At 22.1% G+C, this 21,290-nt stretch overlaps 1 protein-coding gene across 1 annotated transcript; it reads left to right on the forward strand.

Annotated features, from left to right (window-relative positions):
• The first annotated feature begins 64 nt into the window (after positions 1-64).
• LOC145297734 (uncharacterized) lies at positions 65-20,082 on the forward strand. Its single transcript, XM_080143952.1, has 2 exons — positions 65-1,125; positions 19,001-20,082. Exons 1-2 carry the CDS (start codon positions 1,028-1,030, stop codon positions 20,031-20,033), a joined length of 1,131 nt encoding a protein of 376 aa, XP_080000078.1. The 5' UTR covers positions 65-1,027; the 3' UTR covers positions 20,034-20,082.
• Positions 20,083-21,290: the final 1,208 nt, after the last annotated feature.

Raw genomic sequence — 21,290 nt, forward strand, 5'->3', positions numbered from 1 at the left:
AAATCTTAGAAAGTTACGTACGCAATGACACGGGTGCGCTTTCACCCCCCCCCCCCCCCCAAGATAAGTTCGTAAAAGTTACGTTCGACGACGTAAATTATTTCGAACAAATGAAATTATTTAGATTGAGCATTTATTTTGTACTATTGTAGATTAATAATACACTCTGCTAAATCCCCACACCTACGCAAATGAGTCTCTTGGCGGAAAGAAGAGCTATTCTACCTTTTTAGGGCAGTTAATTCTTTTTGGCGGACGTACACGAATGAGGCGGTCCCTATAGCGAAATACGTATCGGCTCAGATGTTGTACACAGTTCGTTCGAGGGAGCGTTCTTTATTCCGAAAAGGGAAGTTTGGCGGGTTTTTTTGTTATATTATTATTTTGGCTTGATTATTTTGTTATGGTTTCTTTTGTTTTGGATGGGTATTTTTTTTTTTTTACAACCTGACCCAGCAAACACTCCCAACCACCCCATGGTAAGAACGGCTTTCAAAATACCCCCCCCCCAACCCTTATGTAAAGAATGGCTTTCGAGGTTGGGGGTGTTTATTCCGAAAGCCGTTCTTAACATGGGGAGGTTGGGGTGTTTATAATACACTGGGGCACGTCGTAAAAATTTACCGGGGGGGGGGGATTTTAGGAGGAAGAGATTATAGTTTGAATAGAAAATAATTATTAAAACAAAAACAGTCGTGTTTTTGTCGTTTAGGTTTTTTTTTTTTTTTTTAAATCAAGGAAATAAAAGGTACTCATAAAGGTTTTTGTTTATCGCCACAATTGCTAATCTGGACTTGCACCAATTTTCCTATAACTATAACTCCCCCCCCCAAAAAAAAACCTGGGCAAACCAAAATATATATATATATATATATATATATATATATATATATATATCCATAAAAAAAGAAAAAAAACAAAATAATCAAGCAAAAATAATTTAAAAAAAAACAACACACGCCAAACTTCTTTCCTTTTCGTTATAAAGAACGCTCCCTCAAACGAACTACGTACAACATCAGAGCCAATGCATATTTTGCTACAGGGGCCTCACTCGTGTACGTCAGCCCTATTTTTTTCCACTGAATGGCAAAGTTGTGAAACCACACGTAATCGCCTAAGAAAGTAGGTTCCTCCCCTTCATTATAATCCATAAGTGCGTTAATGTGGGATCGTTTTATGTTAAATTTATATGTGAAATGGACTCCTCACTTAAATTTCTTTTTTTACGCCCAAAACAACTTTTTTTTTTTAAATTCATTATTTCTGAATTATATTTACAAAAAATATCCAGAGAGAGTTGAGTTCCTTCCTTCTCGTTCGGCTGCATGTCTGGAACTGAAGAAAAAGTATTCAACTTCTCGACAGGTGCATTGCTCGCCAGTTAAAACAACGATCAATTTGATTGGTCTAAACAAAAACAGTGGGTGGCCATAACAGCCAATGAAGGGCTTGCTTATAATTGTAGATTTTTTTCACAGAATTGAGCAATAATATTTGAATACCTTAAAAATTGATTTTCTGTTATAATTGAAAATATATTTAACAAATAAAGAAAAACCAAACACTGTTTTAATAGAGTTTAATATAGAGTCAAATTGCTCCCTATAAGAGCCTTTAGACCAAAATGTTGGTTCCAATTTTTGATTCAAAACTTTGGCTGTAATATGTTGCTTCAAAACCATATTCAGTTTGTGAAGCTTCTGTTAACTTAATTGCCTGTCCTACTTGCTGAGAAAGTGAGAGCAAATTTGGCAAGTCAGGCTTGGTTCTATTTACGTCCAAGGATGGAATACTGTTGCCATATCTGGGCAGGAGCTGCAAAAAACAGCCTATCCTGCCTTGACAGAGTACAAAATAGACTTCGTGGCTTAGTGGGGGATGCCCTTTTCTCTACCCTGCAACCTGTCTCCCACAGAAGAGACGTTGCGAGCCCATCCTTGTTTTATCGTTATTTCTATGGCAGGTGCTCATCTAAACTCCAATCTCTGGTCCCCCCCTCGCCAATCTTTCACGAAAAACACCCGTCTAGCCGAATCCACTGTGAAAAATTTCCCCCACTCTTTATCTGTGCCTAAATCAAAACGTGAATTCCATGAACAAAGCTTCTTTCTTAGAACTGCACGCCTGTGGAACTCTGTTCCATCTGCCTGCTTCCCATCGGACTACAACTTGGATGTGTTCAAGTCCAATGTTAACAAATTCCTAATGAACCGCCCCCTTAAGTAAACACTTCATCAAATCTCCACACTAACGTAATGTACTTGCAATAACCCTTATTCCTGAGTGGCTTCCGGGCCTTGATAAGTGGTGATCACTGTGTAAAAAAAAAAAAAAAAATTTATCATTGATTCTCGAAGTTCAGATTTAGGAAAAATCTTCCATCATTGGTGGTTAAAAAATGCTGCATAATGTAAAATCTATTAATTGTATTCAGTGTGGAATTAAAATTAATAGGTTGTATTCTTTTTTAACCTTTTCCTGGTTGACTCCTTACTCCTGAATGAATATAAAAATTAATTTGTTGAATTATTAAAAAAATACCAATCTGTACTGCTATAATAATTAGGCGCTTGTACACTATTGGGACGAAATTTCGGAAATCGTAATACCGAATTTCACATAAAAACAATGGTATCCACATATTCCTCGTATTTTTAAGATGATTCTATCCAAAAATTACGAAAATCGATAACGTAGAAATTTTTTTTTAAAGAAAATAAAAAATAGAATTCGATGAAAACGATCGTAAGATACAAGAGAGTTCAAAAGGGAAGTAATTTTCTGTTTTGATTTAAAGAAGATAGCAGCAATTTTTCACCTGCTAACACGATTAATGTTGTTTTGTTTAATAATTCAGTAATATACGGGTAATTTCGACTGCATAATTTGGAAGCTACCATTGTAATTTATTAGAATTGACAAAAAAAATCAGTTAAAACCGTTGTTTTTTTATCTGAAAATTCTGTTTATCGACTAGAAATCTTGTCTGAATTCTGTAGAAGCGCCAATAATTATAGTGAAATTAGATAAAATCTTTAAAAACGATTCTATAAATTAGAATAAATAATTGAGTCAGTGATATATGAATAAATATTTACTTACCTAATGGCCCAAATTTTAAAAAAAACGTGTGCGTACAAAATGACCACCCATGATAACATATAGAATTATATGGTTTAATATTTGGAAAACTACTTGTTTTTTGTTGAATTTGAATTTAATACTACACTGTGACAAGGCAGTTTGGTATGCGAGTGTACATTTAACAGCTTTCGTTTATGCTCGCGCATAGCATAAACAAAGGCTAGACTGTGAAATGGAAAAGAGTCCCAAATTCAGGGGTTAATACCATGCAAAAGAAATCAAACAAAAAAACTTTTTAGCCAATAAATACACAAAAAATGACCCCTCTCTCAGGTGGCCAGAAAATGGGGTGCTCATTTTAAGTTAAATTTAGATGGGAAAGTGATCACCCACTTTTCGAAAAAGTAATTTCTTTATATCATGGGAACTATTTTTTTGCGACGGAAACGGTTTGCAGATTCGTTTTTAGCACACCGAAATCTACAAAAAAATATTTTGTTATATACGAACGTGAGACGGGCCTTAAAGTAAAATAATACCCAAAATTGTATGACCTTGCATATTTCTTAATGAGATCTGATGGATTTCATGAAGCTGTCCCTTAATCCTCTGAATCATATCAAAAATTTGCACGTGCTGATTGTGGAATTTATTATTTCTTTTAATTTCAAACCAACAAGTGACATACACATCTATACTATTAATAAAATTCTAAATGTTTATTTATTTATGTGTGTATATATACCAATAAAATTTTCGAACGGATGCACCGAATTGAAAAATTCTTTTTTTTCCCTGAAAGGTGTGAATCCCTAGATTGTCTTTATCTATATATGATTCGTAACGAACAACACCGAGTCACACATAAAGCCCGAAATAAGGGTTTTTGGGCCGTTTCGTGCAATTTTCAAAAAAGGTACCTGCCTATGTCAATGGAATTTAGCACTGTCTGTATACAGTCGCGGTAACATCTTTCGGCATACGGACAGGACTAGTGGTACAATAGATAATGCATCTGACTACGGATTAGAAGATCCCAGGTTCGAATCCTGGCAAGTTCGTAATAATTTTAATCGTTTTATCCAACGTTTACTCATTATCCTTAAACTTAGTTAAGATATTTTTGTTTTTTTAGTGATTTTGTTTTGTGCATATGGGAATTTCCCATACTCCGAGTTCACAAGGTAAACGTTGATGGTAAGATGATGTTGAGTGTACTCGATTTTGTGTTTGACTCCGCACTGTATATGCAGATGCGGCGCAGCCGCTAATTTACAATAAAATTTATAAAACTGTGGAGTTTTGTTGTGAGTTTTTGTAGGTATGCACTATGAGTTCATAAACACATGAGCCTGATGATCAAAGTTAATCATCTTATTTGGTTTAAAGGACCCAGCTGACTACAACTTGGTTGTCTTCAAGTCCAACATAAACAAATTCTTGATAAACCGCCCCCCCCCGCGCATTTAAGTAATCCAATCTACCAAATTTCCCTTAATAACGACTACTACGATATTATCCCATTGATTACTGTATAACATTTATCCTCGAGTGGCCTCAGGGCCTTGATAAGTGGCGACTCCTATGTAAAAAAAAAAAAAGATCTCCACTACTAACGATTACTATGATTCTGATACTGTACACCCTTTAATCCTTATCCTCGAGTAACCTCTGGGCCTTGATAAGTGGTGACTCCTATGTAAAAGAAAACAAAAAAACAAACAATTTCATCATGTTTTTGTTGGGCAGTTGTTTTCACTTTAGTTCTTACTTTGTCACTGTTACAAATTAAAAATAATAATATCATTCACATTAATATTGGGTACAAGAATGCTTATAACCATCAAATCTAAGAGCAAGGCGTTTTATTTAATGGTGAAGGTCGATCTGAAAATTTAATTACATTCTTACTGCGTGATAGTTTTTAAATAGTATTTTTCAAATTAACCTGTGGAGGAGGGGGGGTTGTAACACGCATGCATATTAGTATTTGTTCAGTTAGTGAAAAACATGGCCACCAATGAAAACATAATAGGTTACTTTGATTAAACAAGTCTTAATATTCAATAAACTACTTGTCTGCACAAAATTTAAGTTCGCAAGCTCCTTGGCCTTCGAGCAAAGATCACAGTGTACGATTATATTATATCATTTTATTTCTATTCAAATTTTATATTTATATTGTATCAAAAAATAAAAAAAAAATAAAAATAAGATATATCTACAGTTATATAAATATAACTTTGTCTGTGTGTGTGCGTTTGTGCTTTATAGACTCCAAAGTGGCTGAACAGATTTTCTTAAAAAATTACAGAACTATAAGTGTATAAGTCTGGGAGTAATCTTAGTTAAGTTTTGTCTCAGAATGACCCCAATAATTACCGATAATCGAAACTGCTATTTTAATTTATCTATCATCGGTAAAGCCATTTTTTCTATGTCGTTGCTTAGCAACAATGATAGAACAACGGGGCCATGAAAATTCTACTGTGGGTAAGTTGATAGCCTGTTTTTTGGGGGATTTTTTTTTTTTTTGCATGTGATCCATAGGTTCAAACTCTGCACATAAATTTCTTAATTTGTTTTTTCTGCACATAATTTTTAATTTTTTTTTTTTTAACTGCAAAGAAATTTTATAAGACGTGAAAATTTAGATGTTTTTTTGTTTTTTGTTTTTTTTTCATTATGTGGTCTGTAGGTCCAAAGTCCACACATAAATTTTGTAATGTTTTTTTCTTTTTTTACCTGGAAAGAAGTTTGTATAAAATAATCTAAAATAATTTTATAAAAGAAACATTAGGTTCTCTAGAGTGCAATGTAGAATAGCACATATTTTGGACTAAGTTACTGCATGGAGGCATGTGAAGCTTCCTCCCGGGCGATTTCACGGATTTCGATGACAATAAAAATATGTGTGAAATATTCGTTGATCATCATTCAATCCCAGGCAACGTCAGGTCTCCCTGGTAGTATATATATATATATATATATATATATATATATATATATATACACACACCTTACTTTGGGGTAATTGCACCAAATCCAGGGGTAATTTGCGGCAACTAAAAAAAAGTGATCTTTATATGCCTGGTTGCCAAAAGAGCACTTTTTGCTAGTTGGCACAATTATCCCAAAGTACGGTGTATGTATGTGTGTGTATATATATATATATATATATATATATATATATATATATATATATATATATATATATACTAGCAAAAGTACCTGTCGTTGACTGGGTTAAAAAACAGCCTACAGAAAATGGACTCTGATTTATGAAAGTATGATAGGTTATGAAAACGAAGGGTTGTAAAGAGATAGCTTTGAATTTGGGGGTATCAAAACCAAAGCAAAATATGATGAAAGTAAAAATAAAATAGATAAACCCCATAATTTATTATACCATACCTGTTCACACTGAAACACTTATCACAATATTTTGTGGATCTATAATAAAAAACCTTGTTAAACTTTGTGACATATTTCCATTCTATGGGGGTCAGGCGCGAACGAACACCCCATAATTTTATTATACCATATTTCTTCAAACTGAAACATAATTATCAAAGTATACTTACGCAGATAGATATGGAAAGTCTTTATTAAAGTTTGTGCCTATTTCCATTCTATGGAGGCCAGGTGCGAATGCAGACCCCACAATATTATTATACCATCCCTATTTAAGTTAAAACATACTTATCAAAGTATTCTTATGTACATCTATATCAAAAACACTTGTAAACTTCTTTTTAATTTTTAAATTTTTTATTTCCATACACTGTGGACCAGGCGCGTACGGAGACCCCACAATTTTAATGAACCACTGTTCTGCCAGATCAAACATATCCATTCCTGTGCCTCGATATATCTTCTATCATTATATGTAATCAGTTTTTTAAAATAGTCAACCATATAGGAGCCTAATCGTGACCAGACACACACACACACACACACAGCTTTATATTATATATATATATATAAGCACACACTTGCCTCCCCATGAAGGCAGAGTTAGACACAAAGTCGGTTTTTAATCTGGGGAAAATCCAGCTCCCCAGAAAGGGACACTCTGGATAGGAACAAAAATAAAAAATTGTCACATTAAAAACTGACCTTGTTTCTAACTCTGCCCTCGTGGGGAGGCAAGTAAATAGGAACATTCTTTTTCATAATTTTACTTTCCATAATTTTCTCCAAGTCTCCAACATAACAATTAGACCTTTAATTGTTTTTACAGGCAAACACTAAATTGCAAAGTCTGTATATTAAGTCTATATATTAAATCTATATATTAAATCTATATATTAAGTACACATATTAAGTCTATATATTAAGTCTATATATTAAGTATACATATTAAATCTATATATTAAGTCAATATATTAAGTCTATATATTAAATCTATATATTAAGTCTACATAATAAATCTATATATATAATCTATATATTAAATCTATATATCAAATCTATATAATAAATCTATATATCAAATCTATATATTAAGTATGCATATTAAGTCTATATATTAAATCTATATATTAAATCTATATAATAAATCTATATATCAAATCTATATATTAAGTATGCATATTAAGTCTATATATTAAGTCAATATATTAAGTCTATATATTAAATCTATATATTAAGTCTATATATTAAGTCTATACATTAAGTCTATATATTAAATCTATATATTAAGTCTATATATTAAGTCTATATATTAAATCTATATATCAAATCTATTTATTAAGTATACATATTAAGTCTATATATTAAGTCTATATATTAAGTCTATATATTAAGTATACATATTAAATCTATATATTAAGTCAATATATTAAGTCTATATATTAAATCTATATATTAAGTCTATATATTAAATGTATATATTAAGTCTATATATTAAATCTATATATTAAGTCTATATATTAAATCTATATATTAAGTCTATATATTAAATCTATATATTAAGTCAATATATTAAGTCTATATATTAAATCTACATATTAAGTATACATATTAAATCTATATATTAAGTCTATATATTAAGTCTATATATTAAGTCTATATATTAAATCTATATATTAAGTCTATATATTCAATCAATATATTAAGTCAATATATTAAGTCAATATATTAAGTCTATATATTAGGTCTATATATTAAATCTATATATTAAGTCTATATATTAAATCTATATATTAAGTCAATATATTAAGTAAATATATTAAGTCTATATATTAAGTCAATATATTAAGTCTATATATTAAATCTATATAATAAATCTATATATTAAGTCAATATATTAAATCTATATATTAAATCTATATATTAGGTCAATATATTAAATCTATATATTAAGTCAATATATTAAGTCTATATATTAAATCTATGTATTAAATCTATATATTAAGTCTATATATTAAATCTATATATAAAATCTATATATTAAGTCTATATATTAAATCTATATATTAAGTATACATATTAAATCAATATATTAAGTATACATATTAAATCAATATATTAAGTCTGTATATTAAATCTATATATCAAATCTATATATTAAGTATGCATATTAAGTCTATATATTAAGTCTATATATTAAGTCTATATATTAAATCTATATATTAAGTCAATATATTAAATCTATATATTAAGTCAATATATTCAGTCTATATATAAAGTCTATATATTAAATCTATGTATTAAATCAATATATTAAATCAATATATTAAATCTATATATTAAATCTATATATTAGGTCAATATATTAAATCTATATATTAAGTCTATATATTAAATCTATATATTAAGTCTATATATTAAGTCTGTATATTAAATCTATATATCAAATCTATATATTAAGTCGTTATATTAAATCTATATATTAAGTCTATATATTACATCTATATATTAAGTCTATATATTAAATCTATATATTAAGTCTATATATTAAGTCTATATATTAAATCTATATATCAAATCTATTTATTAAGTATACATATTAAGTCTATATATTAAGTCTATATATTGAATCTATATATTAAGTCAATATATTAAGTCTATATATTAAATCTATATATTAAATCTATATATTAAGTATACATATAAAATCTATATATTAAGTCTATTTATTAAATCTATATATTAAGTCTATATATTAAATCAATATATTAAGTATACATATAAAGTCTATATATTAAGTCTATATATTAAATCTATATATTAAATCTATATATTAAGTATACATATAAAATCTATATATTAAGTCTATTTATTCAATCTATATATTAAATCTATATATCAAATTTATATATTATGTATACATATTAAGTCTATATATTAAGTCAATATATTAAGTCTATATATTAAATCTACATATTAAGTATACATATTAAATCTATATATTAAGTCAATATATTAAATCTATATATCAAATCTATATATTAAGTATACATATTAAGTCTATACATAAAATCTATACATTAAATCTATATATTAAGTCTATATATTAAATCTATATATTAAGTATACATATTAAATCTATATATTAAGTCAATATACTAAATCTATATATCAAATCTATATATTAAGTATACATATTAAGTCTATATATTAAGTCTATATATTAAGTCAATATATTAAGTCTATATATTAAATCTATATATTAAGTCAATATATAAAATCTATATATCAAATCTATATATGAAGTATACATATTAAGTCTATATATAAAGTCTATATATTAAATCTATATATTAAGTCAATATATTAAGTCTATATATTAAATCTATATATTAAGTCTATATATTAATCTATATATTAAATCTATATATTAAATCTATATATTAAGTCAATATATTAAATCTATATATTAAGTCAGTATATTAAGTCTATATATAAAATCTATATATTAAGTCAATATATTAAATCTATATATTAAGTCAATATATTAAATCTATATATTAAGTCAATATATTAAATCTATATATTAAATCTATATATTAAATCTATATATTAAGTCTATATATTAAATCTATATATTAAATCTATATATTATATCTATATATTAAGTCTATATATTAAGTTTATATATTAAGTCTATATATTAAATCTATATATTAAGTCTATATATTAAGTCTATATATTAAGTCTATATATTAAGTCTATATATTAAATCCATATATTAAATCTATATATTAAGTATACATATTAAATCTATATATTAAATCTATATATTAAGTAAATATAATAAATCTATATATTAAATCTATATATTAAATCTATATATTAAGTCAATATATTAAGTCAATATATTACATCTATATATTAAATCTATATATTAAATCCATATATAAAATCTATATATTAAGTCAATATATTAAATCTATATATTAAATCTATATATTAAATCTATATAATAAGTCTATATATTAAATCTATATATTAAGTCAATATATTAAGTCTATATATTAAATCTATATATTAAGTCTATATATTAAGTCTATATATTAAACCTATATATTAAGTCAATATATTAAGTCTATATATTAAGTCAATATATTAAGTCTATATATTAAGTCAATATATTAAATCTATATATTAAGTCAATATATTAAATCTATATATTAAATCTATATATTAAATCTATATATTAAGTCAATATATTAAATCTATATATTAAGTCTATATATTAAGTCAATATATTAAGTCAATATATTAAATCTATATATTAAGTCAATATATTAAGTCAATATATTAAATCTATATATTAATTCTATATATTAAATCTATATATTAAGTCAATATATTAAGTCAATATATTAAATCTATATATTAAGTCTATATATTAAATCTATATATTAAGTCTATATAATAAGTCTATATATTAAATCTATATATTAAGTCTATATATTAAATCAATATATTAAGTCTATATATTAAGTCTATATATTAAATCTATATATTAAGTCTATATAGTAAGTCAATATATTAAGTCTATATATTAAGTCAATATATTAAATCTATATATTAAATCTATATATTAAATCTATATATAAAGTCTATATATTAAGTCCATATATTAAATCTATATATTAAGTCTATATATTAAGTCTATATATTAAATCAATATATTAAGTCTATATATTAAGTCTATTTATTAAATCTATATATTAAGTCTATATATTAAGTCAATATATTAAGTCTATATATTAAGTCTATATATTAAGTCTATATATTAAGTCAATATATTAAATCTATATATTAAGTCTATATATTAAGTCAATATATAAAGTCTATATATTAAGTCAATATATTAAATCTATATATTAAGTCTATATATTAAGTCAATATATTAAATCTATATATTAAGTCTATATATTAAATCTATATATTAAGTCTATATATTAAGTCAATATATAAAGTCTATATATTAAGTCAATATATTAAGTCTATATATTAAGTCTATATATTAAATCTATAAATTAAGTCTATATATTAAGTCAATATATTAAATCTATATATAAAGTCTATATATTAAGTCAATATATTAAATCTATATATTAAGTCTATATATTAAGTCAATATATTAAATCTATATATTAAGTCTATATATTAAATCTATATATTAAGTCAATATATTAAGTCAATATATTAAATCTATATATTAAGTCTATATATTAAATCTATATATTAAATCTATATATTAAATCTGTATATTAAATCTATATATTAAGTCTATATATTAAATCTATATATTAAGTCTGTATATTAAATCTATATATTAAGTCTATATATAAAATCTATATATTAAGTTTATATATTAAGTCTATATATTAAGTCTATATATTAAGTCTATATATTAAGTCTGTATACTAAATCTATATATCAAATCTATATATTAAGTATACATATTAAGTCTATATATTAAATCTATATATTAAATCTATATATTAAGTCAATATATTAAGTCTATATATAAAATCTATATATTAAGTCATTATATTAAGTCAATATATTAAATCTATGTATTAAGTCTATATATTAAATCTATATATTAAGTCAATATATTAAATCTATATATTAAATCTATATATTAAGTCAATATATTAAGTCTATATATAAAGAATACATATTAAATCTTTATAGTAAGTCAATATATTAAATCTATATATCAAATCTATATATTAAGTATTCATATTAAGTCTATATATTAAGTCTATATATTAAATCTATATATTAAGTCTATATATTAAATCTATATATTAAGTATACATATTAAATCTATATATTAAGTCAATATATTAAGTCAATATATTAAGTCTATATATTAAGTCAATATATTAAATTTATATATTAAATCTATATATTAAATCTATATATTAAGTCAATATATTAAGTCAATATATTAAATCTATATATTAAGTCAATATATTAAGTCAATATATTAAATCTATATATTAAGTCAATATATTAAGTCTATATATAAAATCTATATATTAAGTCTATATATTAAGTCAATATATTTAATCTATGTATTAAATCTACATATTAAATCTATATATTAAGTCAATATATTGAGTCTATATATTAAGTCAATATATTAAATCTATATTAAGTCAATATATTAAGTCTATATATTAAATCAATATAATAAATCTATATATAAAGTCAATATATTTAATCTATATATTAAATCTATGTAATAAGTCAATATATTAAGTCAATATATTAAATCTATATATTAAGTCAATATATTAAGTCAATATATTAAGTCTATATATTAAATCTATATATTAAGTCTGTATATTAAATCTATATATTTAATCTATATATTAAGTCTATATATTAAATCTATATATAAAATCTATATATTAAATCTATATATTAAGTCAATATATTAAGTCTATATCTATATATTGGGTATACATATTAAATCTATATATTAAGTCAATATATTACATCTATATATCAAATCTATATATTAAGTATACATATTAAGTCTATATATTAAGTCTATATATTAAGTCAATATATTAAGTCTATATATCAAATCTATATATTAAGTATACATATTAAATCTATGTATCAAATCTATATATTAAGTCTGTATATTAAATCTATATATCAAATCTATATATTAAGTATACATATAAAGTCTATATATTAAATCTATATATTAAGTCAATATATTAAGTCTATATATTAAGTCAATATATTAAATCTATATATTAAATCCATATATTAAGTCAATTTATCAAATCTATATATTTAGTCAATATATTAAATCTATATATTAAATCTATATATTAAATCTATTTATTAAGTCTATATATTAAGTCTATATATTAAGTCTATATATTAAGTCTATATATTAAATCTATATATTAAGTCTATATATTAAATCTGTATATTAAGTATACATATTAAATCTTTATATTAAGTCAATATATTAAATCTATATATCAAATCTATATATTAAGTATTCATATTAAGTCTATATATTAAGTCAATATATTAAATCTATATATCAAATCTATATATTAAGTATACATATTAAGTCTATATATAAAGTCTATATATTAAATCTATATATTAAGTCAACATATTAAGTCTATATATAAAATCTATATATAAAGTATACATATTAAATCTATATATTAAGTCTATATATTAAATCTATATATTAAATCTATATATTAAATCTATATATTAAGTCTATATATTAAATCTATATATCAAATCTATATATTAAGTATACATATTAAGTCTATATATTAAGTCTATATATTAAATCTATATATTAAGTCCATATATTAAGTCTATATATTAAGTCTATATATTTAATCTATATATTAAATCTACATATTAGATCTATATATTAAGTCTATATATTAAGTCAATATATTAAATCTATATATTAAATTTATATATTAAGTCAATATATTAAATCTATATATTAAGTCAATATATTAAGTCTATATATTAAATCTATATATTAAGTAAATATATTAAATCTATATATTAAGTCAATATATTAAATCTATATATTAAGTCTATATATTAAGTCTATATATTAAATCTATGTATTAAGTATACATATAAAATCTATATATTAGATCTATATATTAAGTCAATATATTAAGTCTATATATTAAATCTATATATTAAGTCAATATATTAAGTCAATATATTAAATCTATATATTAAATCTATATATTAAATCCATATATTAAATCTATATATTAAGTCAATATATTAAATCTATATATTAAATCTATATATTAAATCTATATATTAAATCTATATATTAAGTCAATATTTTAAGTCAATATATTAAATCTATATATTAAGTCAATATATTGAATCTATATATTAAATCTATATATTAAATCTATATATTAAGTCTATATATTAAGTCTATATATTAAGTCTATATATTAAGTCTATATATTAAATCTATATATTAAGTCAATATATTAAATCTATATATTAAGTCAATATATTAAATCTACATATTAAGTCTATATATTACATCTATATATTAAGTCAATATATTAAGTCAATATATTAAATCTATATATTAAGTCTATATATTTAGTCAATATATTAAGTCAATATATGAAATCTATATATTACATCAATATATTAAGTCAATATATTAAATCTATATATTAAATCTATATATTAAGTCCATATATTAAGTCTATATATTAAATCTATATATGTAATCTATATATTAAATCTATATATTAAATCTATATATTCAGTCAATATATTAAGTCAATATATTAAATCTATATATTAAGTCTATATATTAAGTCAATATATTAAATCTATATATTAAATCTATATATTAAATCTATATATTAAATCTATATATTCAGTCAATATATTAAGTCAATATATTAAAACTATATATTAAGTCTATATATTAAATCTATATATTAAATCTATATATTAAATCTGTATATGAAATCTATATATTAAGTCTATATATTAAATCTATATATTAAGTCAATATATTAAGTCAATATATTAAATCTATATATTAAGTATACATATTAAGTCTATATATTAAATCTATATATTAAGTCAATATATTAAGTCAATATATTAAATCTATATATTAAGTCTATATATTAAATCTATATATTAAATCTATATATTAAATCTGTATATTAAATCTATATATTAAGTCTATATATTAAATCTATATATTAAGTCAATATATTTAATCTATATATTAAATCTATATATTAAGTCAATATATTAAGTCAATATATTAGGTCAATATATTAAATCTATATATTAAGTCTATATATGAAGTCTATATATTAAGTCTATATATTAAATCTATATATTAAGTCAATATATTAAGTCAATATATTAAGTCTATATATAAAATCTATATATTAAGTCATTATATTTGGTCAATATATTAAATCTATGTATTAAGTCTATATATTAAATCTATATATTAAGTCAATATATTAAATCTATTTATTAAGTCAATATATTAAGTCAATATATTAAATCAATATATTAAGTCAATATATTAAGTCTATATATAAAATCTATATATTAAGTCTATATATTAAGTCAATATATTAAATCTATATATTAAATCTACATATTAAATCTATATATTAAGTCAATATATTTAGTCTCTATATTAAGTCAATATATTAAATCTATATTAAGTCAATATATTAAGTCTATATATTAAATCAATATAATAAATCTATATATAAAGTCAATATATTTAATCTATATATTAAATCTATGTAATAAGTCAATATATTAAGTCAATATATTAAGTCAATATATTAAATCTATATATTAAGTCAATATATTAAGTCAATATATTAAGTCTATATATTAAATCTATATATTAAGTCTGTATATTAAATCTATATATTTAATCTATATATTAAGTCTATATATTAAATCTATATATAAAATCTATATATTAAATCTATATATTAAGTCAATATATTAAGTCTAAATCTATATATTGAGTATACATATTAAATCTATATATTAAGTCAATATATTACATCTATATATCAAATCTATATACTAAGTATACATATTAAGTCTATATATTAAGTCGATATATAAAGTCAATATATTAAGTCTATATATCAAATCTATATATTAAGTATACATATTAAATCTATGTATCAAATCTATATATTAAGTCTGTATATTAAATCTATATATCAAATCTATATATTAAGTATACATATAAAGTCTATATATTAAGTCTATATATTAAGTCAATATATTAAGTCTATATATTAAGTCAATATATTAAATCTATATATTAAATCCATATATTAAGTCAATATATTAAATCTATATATTTAGTCAATATATTAAATCTATATATTAAATCTATATATTAAATCTATTGATTAAATCTATATATTAAGTCTATATATTAAGTCTATATATTAAGTCTATATATTAAGTCTATATATTAAATCTATATATTAAGTCTATATATTAAATCTATATATTAAGTATACATATTAAATCTTTATATTAAGTCAATATATTAAATCTGTATATCAAATCTATATATTAAGTATTCATATTAAGTCTATATATTAAGTCAATATATTAAATCTATATATCAAATCTGTATATTAAGTATACATATTAAGTCTATATATAAAGTCTATATATTAAATCTATATATTAAGTAAACATATTAAGTCTATATATTAAATCTATATATAAAGTATGCATATTAAATCTATATATTAAGTCTATATATTAAATCTATATATTAAATCTATATATTAAGTCTATATATTAAATCTATATATCAAATCTATATATTAAGTATACATATTAAGTCTATATATTAAGTCTATATATTAAATCTATATATTAAGTCCATATATTTAGTCTATATATTAAGTTTATATATTTAATCTATATATTAAATCTATATATTAGATCTATATATTAAGTCTATATATTAAGTCAATATATTAAATCTATATATTAAATCTATATATTAAGTCAATATATTAAATCTATATATTAAGTCAATATATTAAGTCTATATATTAAATCTATATATTAAGTCAATATATTAAATCTATATATTAAGTCAATATATTAAATCTATATATTAAGTCTATATATTTAGTCTATATATTAAATCTATGTATTAAGTATACATATTAAATCTATATATTAGATCTATATATTAAGTCAATATATTAAGGCTATATATTAAATCTATATATTAAGTCAATATATTAAGTCAATATATTAAATCTATATATTAAATCCATATATTAAATCTATATATTAAGTCAATATATTGAATCTATATATTAAATCTATATATTAAATCTATATATTAAATCAATATATTAAGTCAATATTTTAAGTCAATATATTAAATCTATATATTAAGTCAAAATATTAAATCTATATATTAAATCTATATATTAAATCTATATATTAAGTCTATATATTAAGTCTATATATTAAGTCTATATATTAAGTCTATATATTAAATCTATATATTAAGTCAATATATTAAATCTATATATTAAGTCAATATATTAAATCTATATATTAAGTCTATATATTAAATCTATATATTAAGTCAATATATTAAGTCAATATATTAAATCTATATATTAAGTCTATATATTAAGTCAATATATGAAATCTATATATTACATCAATATATTAAGTCAATATATTAAATCTATATATTAAATCTATATATTAAGTCCATATATTAAGTCTATATATTAAATCTATATATTAAGTCTATATATTAAGTCAATATATTAAATCTATATATTAAATCTATATATTAAATCTATATATTAAGTCCATATATTAAGTCTATATATTAAATCTATATATTCAGTCAATATATTAAGTCAATATATTAAATCTATATATTAAGTCTATATATTAAATCTATATATTTAATCTATATATTAAATCTGTATATTAAATCTATATATTAAGTCTATATATTAAATCTATATATTAAGTCAATATATTAAGTCAATATATTAAATCTATATATTTAGTATACATATTAAGTCTATATATTAAATCTATATATTAAGTCAATATATTAAGTCAATATATTAAATCTATATATTAAGTCTATATATTAAATTTATATATTAAATCTATATATTAAATCTGTATATTAAATCTATATATTAAGTCTATATATTAAATCTATATATTAAGTCAATATATTGAATCTATATATTAAATCTATATATTAAGTCAATATATTAAGTCAATATATTAGGTCAATATATTAAATCTATATATTAAGTCTATATATTAAGTCTATATATTAAGTCTATATATTAAATCTATATATTAAGTCAATATATTAAGTCAATATATTAAGTCAATATATTAAATCTATATATTAAGTCTATATATTAAGTCAATATAGTAAGTCTATATATTAAATCCATATATTAAGTCTATATATTAAATCTATATATTAAATCTATATATTAAATCTATACATTAAATCTATATATTAAGTCATTATATTAAATCTATATATTAAGTCAATATAGTAAGTCTATATATTAAGTCTATATATTAAATCTAGATATTAAGTATACATATTAACTTTATATATTAAGTCTATATATTAAGTCTATATATTAAATCTATATATTGAGTCTATATATTAAATCTATATATTAAATATACATATTAAATCCATATATTAAATCTATATATTAAGTCTATATATTAAGTCTATACAGGGTCGTGCAGATAAATTGGGACTAAATTTAACAGCACATATCTTCCGTAATTTCTTACCTATGACTAAATTTTTTTTTGCAGTCAATCTATAAAACCCTTTGCTTTAATATTTCAGATCAAGATCTGGCATACTTCACTCAAATATGGCGGAATTAGCACGAAGAACAACGATATGTGAAATGAGACGCGCCGGGAACTCTGTTTCAGACATTATTAAGAGCACAGGCTATGCGAAATCGACTGTTTATCGAGTTTTTGCTGCTTTTGATGCCGAGGGTAAGGTTCAGAGAAGTCGACACAGTCCCCGCAGTGATCAAAAGAGAACCAAAACATTCCTTGCTGGGCTGAAAAGGACGTTGAAGGCAGACCCAAGTCAGTCGATGTCAAAACTGGCACAAAAGCGCAGAGTGAGTATTATCACCATCAGCAGGGCAGTCAAGGAAGACCTTGGTATGAAGTCATACGTAAGGAGAGTCCGTAACCTCTTAACTACCCGCGCAAAAGCCCTAAGAGCTGAAAGATGCCCAAAGCTTCTGAACTATCTGAAACACAAAGGAGGACCTGTCCGCGTTTTTGTTGACGAGAAAAAGTTCGTTGTTGATGAGGTTGCAAATCGCCAGAACACTCGGGTAATTGCCTACGATCCTTCAGAACGTCCTCCTGTGATGCAGAGCAAAAATCCCGCCTCTGTGATGGTTTTTGCAGCCGTCGCAAGTGATGGTAAGGTGATGCCTCCTCATTTCATCGAAGCGGGCCTTAAAATCAACACAGCGGAGTACTTGAAAATTCTGAAAGATGTTTTGATGCCTTGGATACGTAGAAACTACCAACCCTTCAAAGTGATGCCTGTTCAAGACTCTGCGCCCGCTCATGGAGCAAAGAAAGTTCAGGATTTCCTGAAGGAGAATCTTCCTTTGATGGTCCCGAAGGATATTTGGCCCAGCAGCTCCCCAGATCTGAATGTTTGTGACTATTGGCTGTCTGAGGGAGAGTCTAACGTAACTTCACATCCAAGTGTCAACTCTCTGAAGGCCGCCATTCATCGGGCATTTCGTAAACTTGACCCCGAGGATGTAAAAAGGAGTTGTTCACGGTTTCGCTCGAGAATCTCCCAAATTATTGACGCAAAGGGTGCTCACATCAAATGATTTTGTACTGTAGACAATAAAGAAGAAATAAATATAAGTTAAAATTACGTTTTATCATTATTTGCCTTTGAAAATAGCGAATTTACAAAAAGTTATGTTAGTCCCAATTTAGCTGCACGACCCTGTATATTAAATCTATATATTAAGTCTATATATTGAATCTATATATTAAGTCTATATATTAAATCTATATATTAAGTCTATATATTGAATCTATATATTAAGTCTATATATTAAATCTATATATTAAGTCTATATATTGAATCTATATATTAAGTCTATATATTGAATCTATATATTAAGTCTATATATTGAATCTATATATTAAGTCTCTATATTGAATCTATATATTAAGTCTATATATTAAATCTATATAGTAACTCTATATATTGAATCTATATATAAAGTCTATATATTAAATCTATATATTAAGTCTATATATTGAATCTATATATTAAGTCTATATATTAAATCTATATATTAAGTCTATATATTGAATCTATATATTAAGTCTATATATTAAATCTATATATTAAGTCTATATATTGAATCTATATATTAAGTCTATATATTGAATCTATATATTAAGTCTATATATTGAATCTATATATTAAGTCTATATATTGAATCTATATATTAAGTCTATATATTGAATCTATATATTAAGTCTATATATTAAATCTATATATTAAGTCTATATATTGAATCTATATATTAAGTCTATATATTGAATCTATATATTAAGTCTATATATTGAATCTATATATTAAGTCTATATATTGAATCTATATATTAAGTCTATATATTGAATCTATATATTAAGTCTATATATTGAATCTATATATTAAGTCTATATATTGAATCTATATATTAAGTCTATATATTAAATCTATATATTAAGTCTATATATTGAATCTATATATTAAGTCTATATATTAAATCTATATATTAAGTCTATATATTGAATCTATATATTAAGTCTATATATTAAATCTATATATTAAGTCTATATATTGAATCTATATATTAAGTCTATATATTGAATCTATATATTAAGTCTATATATTGAATCTATATATTAAGTCTATATATTGAATCTATATATTAAGTCTATATATTGAATCTATATATTAACTCTATATATTGAATCTATATATTAAGTCTATATATTGAATCTATATATTAAGTCTATATATTGAATCTATATATTAAGTCTATATATTGAATCTATATATTATGTCTATATATTGAATCTAT

This window comes from Euprymna scolopes, chromosome 18, assembly GCF_053919585.1.
Source record: "Euprymna scolopes isolate OS-2025 chromosome 18, ASM5391958v1, whole genome shotgun sequence".
NCBI lineage: Eukaryota > Metazoa > Mollusca > Cephalopoda > Sepiida > Sepiolidae > Euprymna > Euprymna scolopes.